Raw genomic sequence first — 10,794 nt, forward strand, 5'->3', positions numbered from 1 at the left:
GACCGCCCGCTGCACTTGGTGTTGGTGACACGCATCGTTTCTTGGGTTGGTACCAAGCTTATTCTTTCGAACATCTCGGAAATTGCACACTTCTTGATGGGGGGGGGCGGGGGGGTGGGGAGGGGCGGTAATGTAGAAGGCCCGACTTGGGTCCCTTCAGTGGCTGGTCTGGGGATTGGAGTGGGAGTGGCAACTGATTCTGTCAATGGGCGCAGGGTCTGAGCGCGTTCCCCTATTGCAGCAGCTAACTCCGACATTCCCTCCCTCATGTGCCCCGACTGCGTCTCACCTACCTGCAACATTGCCTCCCTCATGTTCACTAACAGTGTGTCACCTACCTGCAACATTCCCTCCCTCATGTTCACTAACAGTGTGTCACCTACCTGCAACATTCCCTCCCTCATGTTCACTAACAGTGTGTCAACTACCTGCAACATTCCCTCCCTCATGTTCACTAACAGTGTGTCACCTACCTGTGACATTGCCTCCCTCATGTTCACTAACAGTGTGTCACCTACCTGTGACATTCCCTCCCTCATGTTCACTAACAGTGTGTCACCTACCTGTGACATTCCCTCCCTCATGTTCACTAACAGTGTGTCACCTACCTGTGACATTCCTCCCTCATGTTCACGAACAGTGTGTCACCTACCTGTGACATTCCTCCCTCATGTTCACTAACAGTGTGTCACCTACCTGTGACATTCCTCCCTCATGTTCACGAACAGTGTGTCACCTACCTGTGACATTCCCTCCCTCATGTTCACTAACAGTGTGTCACCTACCTGTGACATTCCCTCCCTCATGTTCACTAACAGTGTGTCACCTACCTGTGACATTCCCTCCCTCATGTTCACTAACAGTGTGTCACCTACCTGTGACATTCCCTCCCTCATGTTCACTAACAGTGTGTCAACTACCTGTGACATTCCTCCCTCATGTTCACCGACAATGTATCAGCCACCTGCAAAACTCCCTCCCTCATGTTCCCGCAGTGTTTCCATTTCTACTGAGAGTGTTGTTACTTCTCCCGACAGTCCTGATACCTCATCACCCACCCCACTATTGGTGTCCAGGAGTGATCGTGTAAGGTCAATGCTCTCCGCACTCATTGTCATCATCTGAACCACATCTGTTAGATCCTGCACCTGAGGAGAGCGCTGTCGAGCTCTCCTTCCCCTCCTCACCCTGGGTGTGGCTCACTACATCCCACTGGGACCCACAGCCTCGGACAGTGGGGCCCTGGGTGTGGCTCACTACATCCCACTGGGACCCGCAGCCTCGGACAGTGGGGCCCTGGGTGTGGCTCACTACATCCCACTGGGACCCACAGCCTCGGACAGTGGGGCCCTGTGTGTGGCTCACTACATCCCACTGGGACCCACAGCCTCGGACTGTGGGAACCCATGGAATGTCCCAGCAACACTCGTACCACTCCGGAAAAGGGTTGGCACCTCAATGGGGGACACCTGCACCTCCTCCAGAGTGAGTACAACCCCTCCCCCTCACCCTCATGCTCTTGGTCTGGAAGGTGGGATTGTCTCGTCCGCGTCTCAATCTTCTGCATCGTCAAGGTTGGCCTCAAGTTCTGCAAAATATAACAGAACAGACAAATGGTTAGCAGCAGAGGAGGGGCCAGGGTGGGTGGTAGGAGGAGGCTCACACAGTGCAGGCAGCAGGCTGATTTGAAGGACCACGATGAATGATAGCACATTGCATCAACTGAAGTGTAGCTGATGGAGACATCCCCATGAACCGAAGCATGGCTAGCCCGCGCGGTACTTAACATTTAGCAAAGGCAGACTGTGGAATTTGCAGGACTTACCCTCTCCCTCGAGTGTGGGCCCAGCTTGTGTCGTGGTGATTGCTTTTCTCCAGGCAGGACCATCAAAGCAGTGAGCCTCTCTTCCAAGGGTGTCAGTGGGTGCAGGTTTACCAGGCTCCTCCTGTTCGAGTTCTTTCCCTTTTGTTGTGTGCCAGCTTCCTCTGCAAAGATGAAAACATAACTTTTGAGGGAGGGTGTCTTTCTGCTGGGTGGGACATGCAGCTGGTCACATTTACAATTGCAATTCCATTGAATAAATGAAAATATTCCTTACACTGACTACTTGACCAAGGTCCTGCCACTTCTCTCTGCACCGACCTCCAGACCTCGGGGTGGTCAGCATTGCACCGTAATCTTCTGCAAGTTGGTTCCAGCGTTTCTTCATTTCTTTTGGTGAAACTTTTATGTGACCTCTGCTGGTGTCCAGCTCGTGCCATCTGGCCTCAATCACAGTAACTAGTGCGTCCACTTCACCCTGTAAGGAATTCTAGGTCCTTGTGCCGCGTTGCATCTTGTATTGCAGCTCGGATTTTTCCAATGAGAATTAAAGTTCTCACACCCAACTGGTCCTTTACAAATGGCTGAAAGCAGACCGAGAGCTGTCCTGTGCATGCGCGCCCATAGCAATCACGTCAAAAACATCCATTTTTTTCACGCATGCGCAGAAGGGGGGCATTGTTTTTTCGGCGCAGACATTAGGCTCCACCCCCTGAAGATACAGGGCAGGCTGCGTGGCCCCAATTTCAAACAATAGAACGGGGAAACTTGCTGCTTATTTTTTTGGAGTTGATGCGTAACTCTGGCAATACGCAAAAAACGGCATTGTGGAAATTTGAGGCCATAGACCTTACGTACTTCCTGAATACCCGCTGAATGAATTCATTAAACAGTGATACAGTAAAACTGTGATTGGTGAAAATAAGACACTTACTGTGTGTGAGAACAGGCGGAAGGAGAAACACACAGAAACTGAACATCAAACCAGCTGGCATTTTGCTGCAGACAAATCGTTGACTCATTTCACAGATTCACTCTCTTTCCCTGTAAGAAATACACACATAGATACAGATATATATAGTACCAGAAAACCACCAGACGTAAAACTGAGGCACATTTCTTCAATATGTTTAACACTTCGGACTGTGAAGAAAAATAAAACAGATAAAACAGCTTACCAAATGATTTCCTCACGCATGGGAACACCATCGCCTCCAAGTTCCCCTCCAAGTCACATGTCACCCTGTCGATATTCTTGAACTCCCTCCCTAAGGGCATTGTAGGAATATCTTTGCCACACGGACTGCAGCGGTTCAAGAAGGCGGCCCATCACCAGCTTCTCAAGGGCAACTAGAGATGGGCAAAAATGCCAGCCTTACCAGCGACGCCCATATCCCGAGAAGAATTATTAATAAAATATATTTGAAAGACCTTTACCAGGCCGTTATGCACCCCGGCAAAAAGATATTACAGGATACCATCTCACAAACTGATGTAAAACATAAACTACTGGTCGGGATTGGGGTTAAAAGAACTAGTTAACAAAAGGAAAGTCCTGGTGTGACTATCACTAACACTGAGCCAAATCAGAGTTAACTTAGTTCCATCACACCTGACCACCGCTACATTTTGCACCTCAGTTGTGTGATCTATTTGGCAGCCTTCCCTCAGGTTGGTGCTCTCTGTAGTGACCAATGAAACTCTTTGTAAATGAGGTTGTATCAAATCAGCAGCCTGGAGTTGGAAGCTATCTTGAGGCTGAGACTCATAGGCCAAGAAACTCGATGGGGCAGCATCCATTTTTTGGGCACAAGCTGGATCCCTAACCTTCCAATATGGTGGGCAGCGATGTCATAGGGTTGAGATGATTGGCTTGAAATTGTCACAACCATCGTCGTCGCTCATTCCCACTGATACCAGTTTTACAGGGGCTCCTTACTGCCTCACTTGGTTAAATGCTGTCTTGATTTCAAGCACAGTATATAAGTACCAGTTCTTTCTCTCTAATGCGTGTGTGCATGCACATACACGTGTGTGCGTGTGTGGAACTGGGTTGGAGTGAAGCTGAAGAGACACCATTCCTTGTACAAGATCTCCCACTTTGTGCTTATTCTCTCAGCAGCATTTCTTGTTCTCTACATCTCAGGCAGAATCTATACAAGTAACTGATTCGCTCCAGGATTCGGTTCTCTCTGATGGATACAAAGATAATTGCTCACTATATTCTTCAATGGCGGCACTCCTTTCTATAGAGACATTGAAGATTACATCAGAGGAAGTTGTCCCGTTGTGTCTGTGCCAACACTTTGCTCGAACAATCCAAAAACTAATCCCACTGCCCCACTCACTCTCACAGCCCTAAATCTTACCCCGCTTCAAATATTTATCCAATTTTCCCTTAAAGATGCACAAACGTATCTGTGAGAGTGTTCCACTGAGCCACGGCTGACACCTTATATACAGAGTCTTGTGTCAGAAAGTTAGGTGAAACTAATCATTTTTATATTTCGTGTTACAAATAAAACGTAGAATACCAACTCCGAAACACGAGCTAAAATGTTTTCTTATGAATCTTTGAAATGTCGGACAATAATGAAATGGTGGTGGGCTTGTTTAATTGGTCCTGACTTTGGTCATGTGAGAGACCCAAAGCAGTAGATAGTTATCTTAGTGTCACTGTTTCGCATTAACCATATTTACATCCTTCACTGAACTGTCAAGGCCCAGGTAACTGTAAATGGGAAGTAATCCTTCCGTTTAAATATTTCCAAACAGAATTCTTGAAAGGCAGTAGGGGTTAAATTGAATAACCCCTGAGAACGTGATAGAGCGTTCTAATCTCTATCAATCAGGACTCAACCCAAACATTCATGTGTTTCACCTCACCCTCACACACTTAGCACTTTTGCAATCCTCCAACCAACATCTCACAGCTTGCACACACAGGCAGCTATTCAACCATGTCAGTCACATCACCCGGACAGATTGCACAATACTCACTGACACACTTCCATCTTTCTCGGTGGAGAAGGTAATGCAGAACCGGATGAAGCAGGGACTAACAGGAGGGGGTGAGGCGTGTCTGCATGTTGGAACCTCTATGGAGATACGATGCTGGCCATTTTGGGAAGGGCCATTGTTGAGGCCGTGGCCACAAGCGGGGCTGAGACCATTGAAGATAAGGGTATCCACATTCCTAATCCTCCTTCTCTCATCCCACCTCTGTCCCATCCCACAATCTCTTCTGACTGAGAAGCTGCAGATGGTGTAAACAAGCACTTCTTACTTTCTCCTCGCCCCTCACCACAACCCTTCACGTGTCACTTTTCATTTGAAATAGCCAGGAACTACAAGCTGCCCAGACAGTGGAGGCAGAGCAGGAAGACACACCGTCACTGGGTTTCACAGTCGCAGCCACCAGCTCACATACTGACATTGTGTGTAATTGCGAGAGGAAAGAGGTGGGATCTGCACACGGTGAGACACTGGGCACAAGTGCGCTGCAGCCAGGGCAGGGGGAAATGACAGCTCAGGTAGCAGCTCGCCGCAGGTTGAGGTCACGCACTAGTTCTGATACAGAGGACTCAGCTAATGACTTCGATGGGCCAGGCTACACCAGAGGCTGCTGGGTGGACACACCGGAAAGCCTGCCAGAAGCCTACCTTCAATGTTAAGGAGCATGGACAACTCAGGCACTAACTTGGCACAGGGCTTTGTGCAGAGCTTGGAGCCCATCATTTCCAACATGGAACGGGTGGCTACCTCCAGCAGCACACCTGTGGAACCAACCAGGACGCAGCGTCTGATGGCCAATGTCCCAGCATCCATTGCAACACAAGCAGCACCCACCCAAAGTCTGAGTGTTGCAGAGGAAGCTCACACTGTTGTCAGGCAATCTCAGCTTGTGGTCATTGGATCCTCAGACTGTTGTCAGGCAATCTCAGCTTGTGGTCATTGGATCCTCAGACTGTTGTCAGGCAATCTCAGCTTGTGGTCATTGGATCCTCAGACTGTTGTCAGGTAATCTCAGCTTGTGGTCATTGGATCCTCAGACTGTTGTCAGGCAATCTCAGCTTGTGGTCATTGGATCCTCAGACTGTTGTCAGGTAATCTCAGCTTGTGGTCATTGGATCCTCAGACTGTTGTCAGGTAATCTCAGCTTGTGGTCATTGGATCCTCAGACTGTTGTCAGGCAATCTCAGCTTGTGGTCATTGGATCCTCACGCTGTTGTCAGGCAATCTCAGCTTGTGGTCATTGGAGGCTCAGACTGTTGTCAGGTAATCTCAGCTTGTGGTCATTGGATCCTCAGACTGTTGTCAGGTAATCTCAGCGTGTGTTCATTGGAAGCTCAGACGGTTGTCAGGCAATCTCAGCTTGTGGTCATTGGATCCTCAGACTGTTGTCAGGCAATCTCAGCTTGTGGTCATTGGAGGCTCAGACTGTTGTCAGGCAATCTCAGCTTGTGGTCATTGGATCCTCAGACTGTTGTCAGGCAATCTCAGCTTGTGGTCATTGGATCCTCAGACTGTTGTCAGGCAATCTCAGCTTGTGGTCATTGGCAGCTCAGACTGTTGTCAGGCAATCTCAGCTTGTGGTCATTGGATCCTCAGACTGTTGTCAGGTAATCTCAGTTTGTGGTCATTGGATCCTCAGACTGTTGTCAGGCAATCTCAGCTTGTGGTCATTGGAGGCTCAGACTGCTGCCATTGTGGCCATAGATACCAATGTTCAAAGGACTTTCCAGGGCATCACAACACTCCAGGAGTTTGTTCATCAACAGACCTCCTCCCTGAAGGCTCTCTGTGGATATGGCCTCCTGCTGAGCACACTTACCCCCCTCCTCCTCCCTCCTCCTCCCTCTTCCAGCAGATGTACTGCTCTGCGTGGCCTCTGCTCACTCTCCCAGTCACGCTCAAAGCCAAGAGGAAACCCTACTAGGCCACTTATGCCTGGAAGCAACTGGTTTGTGCACAAGCCTTTACGTTACCAAAATGTAATTCAGCACCAGACAGACTGCTCCTTGTGGAATATTGAAACTTTTAACCAGTATGGAAAACATCCAAACCATAGAATTTCAGCAACTTACAGAAGAAATAATCCACCAACTAACCCGCAAGTATTTTATGATACATTTAAATAGCGCTGGTGGTGGTGTCCCTCATACAGTTGAACGTGCTATCACTGAGTCCATCTATTTCCACCTCCGTAACATCGCCCAACTCCACCCCTACCTCAGCTCATCTACTGCTGAAGCCCTCTTCCATGCCTTTGTTACCTCTAGACTTGACTATTTCAACACACTCCTGGCTGGCCTCCCACGTCCTGTGCTCCATAAATTCATCCAAAAGTCTGCTGCCGTGTCCTAACTCGCACCAAGTCTCGCTCACCTATCAGCCACTGTGCTGACCCGTGTCCTAACTCGCATCGAATCCGCTCACCTTTCACCCCCTGTGCTCGCTGACCCCTGTCCTAACTCGCACCAAGTCCCAATCACCCATCACCCGCTGTGCTCGCTGACCCATGTCCTACCTCGCACCAAGTCCCGCTCACCCATCACCCCCTGTGCTCGCTGCCTGTGACCTAACTCACACTAAGTCCCGCTCACCCATCACCCGCTGTGCTCACTGACCTGTGTCCTAACTCGCACCAAGTCCCACTCACCCATCACCCCGTGCTGACCCGTGTCCTAACTCAAACCAAGACCCATTCACCCATCACCCCATGTGCTCACTGACCTGTGTCCTAACTCGCACCAAGTCCCGTTCACCCATCACCCCCTGTGCTCACTGACCTGTGTCCTAACTCGCACCAAGTCCAGCTCACCCATCACACACTGTGCTGACCCGTGTCAGCATTGTAACCAATGTAACCCCACTTTTTCAAAAAAAGAGGGAGAGAGAAAACAGGGAATTATAGACCGGTCAGCCTGACCTCAGTAGTGGGTAAAATGATGGAATCAATTATTAAGGATGTCACAGCAGCGCATTTGGAAAGAGGTGACATGATAGGTCCAAGTCAGCATGGATTTGTGAAAGGGAAATCATGCTTGACAAATCTTCTGGAATTTTTTGAGGATGTTTCCAATAGAGTGGACAAGGGAGAACCAGTTGATGTGGTGTATTTGGACTTTCAGAAGGCTTTCGACAAGGTCCCACACAAGAAATTAATGTGCAAAGTTAAAGCACATGGGATTGGGTGTGGTGTGCTGACATGGATTGCGAACTAGTTGTCAGACAGGAAGCAAAGAGTAGGAGTAAATGGGTACTTTTCAGAATGGCTGGCAGTGACTAGTGGGGTACCGCAAGGTTCTGTGCTGGGGCCCCAGCTGTTTACATTGTACATTAATGATTTAGATGAGGGGATTAAATGTAGTATCTCCAAATTAGGATGACACTAAGTTGGGTGGCAGTGTGAGCTGCGAGGAGGATGCTATGAGTCTGCAGAGTGACTTGGATAGGTTAGGTGAGTGGGCAAATGCATGGCAGATGAAGTATAATGTGGATAAACGTGAGGTTATCCACTTTGGTGGTAAAAACAGAGAGACAGACTATTATCTGAATAGTGACAGATTAGGAAAAGGGGAGGTGCAACGAGACCTGGGTGTCATGGTACATCAGTCATTGAAGGTTAGCATGCAGGTACAGCAGGCGGTTAAGAAAGCAAATGGCTTGTTGGCCTTCATGGCGAAGGGATTTGAGTACAGGGGCAGGGAGGTGTTGCTACAGTTGTACAGGGCCTTGGTGAAGCCACACCTGGAGTATTGTGTACAGTTTTGGTCTCCTAACTTGAGGAAGGACATTCTTGCTATTGAGGGAGTGCAGTGAAGGTTCACCAGATTGATTCCCGGGATGGCGGGACTGACATATCAAGACAGACTGGATCAACTGGGCTTGTATTCACTGGCGTTCAGAAGAATGAGAGGGAAACTCATCGAAACGTTTAAAATTCTGACAGGTTTAGACAGGTTAGATGCAGGAAGAATGTTCCCAATGTTGGGGAAGTCCAGAACCAGAGGTCACAGTCTAAGGATAAGGACCGAGATGAGGAGAAACTTCTTCACCCAGAGAGTGGTGAACCTGTGGAATTCTCTACCACAGAAAGTTGTTGAGGCCAATTCACTAAATATATTCAAAAAGGAGTTAGATGTAGTCCTTACTACTAGGGGGATCAAGGGGTATGGTGAGAAAGCAGGAATGGGGTACTGAAGTTGCATGTTCATCCATTAACTCATTGAATGGCGGTGCAGGCTAGAAGGGCCGAATGGCCTGCTCCTGCACCTATTTTCTATGTTTCTATGTTTCTATGAATGGGGTACTGAAGTTGCATGTTCAGCCATGAACTCATTGAATGGTGATGCATGTTCGAAAGGCCGAATGGCCGACTCCTGCACCTATTTTCTATGTTTCTATGTTTAAGTCCCGTTCCCCCATCACCCCCTGTTCTCACTGACCGGGTCCTAACTAGCACCAAGTCCTGTTCCCCCATCACCCCCTGTGCTCACTGACCGGGTCCTAACTCGCACCAAGTCCTGTTCACCCATCAACCCCTGTGCTCACTGACCGGGTCCTAACTCGCACCAAGTCCTGTTCACCCATCACCCCCTGTGCTCACTGACCGGGTCCTAACTCGCACCAAGTCCTGTTCACCCATCACCCCCTGTGCTCACTGACCATGTCCTAACTCGCACCAAGTCCTGTTCCCCCATCACCACCCGTGCTCACTGACCATGTCCTAACTCGCACCAAGTCCTGTTCCCCCATCACCCACTGTGCTCACTGACCGGGTCCTAACTCGCACCAAGTCCTGTTCCCCCATCACCCACTGTGCTCACTGACCGGGTCCTAACTCGCACCAAGTCCTGTTCACCCATCACCCCCTGTGCTCACTGGCCGGGTCCTAACTCGCACCAAGTCCTGTTCACCCATCACCCCCTGTGCTCGCTGACCTACATTGGCTCTCGGTTGAGCAATGCCTAAAATTGTTATTTTTTTTCCTTGGTCCACTTTTACTGAATTCTAAAATCCTCCCAACCCTCAGGCTTACTTCTCCTTTTAGCAACATTATAAGCCTCTTCCTTTAATCTAATACTATCTTTAACTTCCCTTGTTAGCCACGGTTGGACTACGTTTCCCGTAGGGATTTTATTCCTTAAGCAAATTTATATTTGTTGTGAATTATTTCTTTAAATGTTTGCCATTGCCTAACTACCGTCAAATCTTTTAAAGTCGTTTCCCAATCTACCTCAGCCCACTCGCCCCTCATACCTACGTAATTTGCTTTGTTCAGATTTAAGACCCTAATTTTAGACAAAAGTTGGCCATCAGTTAGTTGTAAGAAACCTCCTTCTTGGAGCTTTATGAAAAATGAGACAAACCAAATAAATAAGCACTTGATGCCCGTGTTTAGTCTAAAGAGGAACAGGGTGCAACAGAGGAAGTGACCTGAAAGAGTGAAAGATCAACAAGGGACAAGGTCTTTGAGCAATGCCCAAATGGGATCAGTTATTGAAAGCACATTTACATCAATCCTTTGAAAAGAAGTATGATTGCAGTAAGATTGCCTACCTTGTGGGAAGAGACCAGTGAAGGAGTCTAGAGACGGAGCAGCAAAGCTCCCAGCGATACACAACACTCTGAGGTCTCAGTCATTACTCTGCACAAAGTAACTGACGTAGTCTCTTGTGAAAGCACAGGACAGGCAAGCTTCCTCTTCCCTTTCAGCTCAGGGGTCAGACATCATTGGTGCTGTGCCTGTTCGAGCTGAGATAGAATATTGGCTCAATAAATAAAACACAGGGCAGCTCAAAATGGGAACTTATCAAGCTCAAAAACATTTAGGGGTGGGAGGCAAAGGGGTTAGTCTTGGTCATTTAAATGTTACTGGAGGATCTCAAATGGCAGAGCTCATGGTAAATGGGAGAAGCTGCTGTTTGATAATGAAAGGAGTGTTTACCATGAAGTGCCAGGGTTGA

The 10,794-nt window shown here is 48.5% G+C and overlaps 1 protein-coding gene across 3 annotated transcripts in view; it reads right to left on the reverse strand.

Annotated features, from left to right (window-relative positions):
• The window catches only part of LOC139273410 (uncharacterized), a 56,453-nt gene extending 45,959 nt beyond the window's left edge, over positions 1-10,494 (reverse strand). Inside the window, exons 1-3 of one of the 3 annotated variants that reach the window (XM_070890383.1) lie at positions 10,388-10,492; positions 3,001-3,172; positions 2,757-2,866 (exon numbers count right to left, since the gene is read on the reverse strand). In XM_070890383.1, the coding sequence (XP_070746484.1) occupies positions 2,757-2,844 (88 nt within the window). In that variant the 5' untranslated portion in view covers positions 2,845-2,866; positions 3,001-3,172; positions 10,388-10,492. Of the gene's footprint in view, positions 1-2,756; positions 2,867-3,000; positions 3,173-10,387 lie in introns of all 3 variants that reach the window. The other 2 variants (XM_070890458.1, XM_070890338.1) reach the window with 2 other exon arrangements.
• Between the last annotated feature and the right edge of the window lie 300 nt (positions 10,495-10,794).

This window comes from Pristiophorus japonicus, chromosome 1 (assembly GCF_044704955.1).
Source record: "Pristiophorus japonicus isolate sPriJap1 chromosome 1, sPriJap1.hap1, whole genome shotgun sequence".
Classification (NCBI taxonomy): Eukaryota; Metazoa; Chordata; class Chondrichthyes; family Pristiophoridae; genus Pristiophorus; species Pristiophorus japonicus.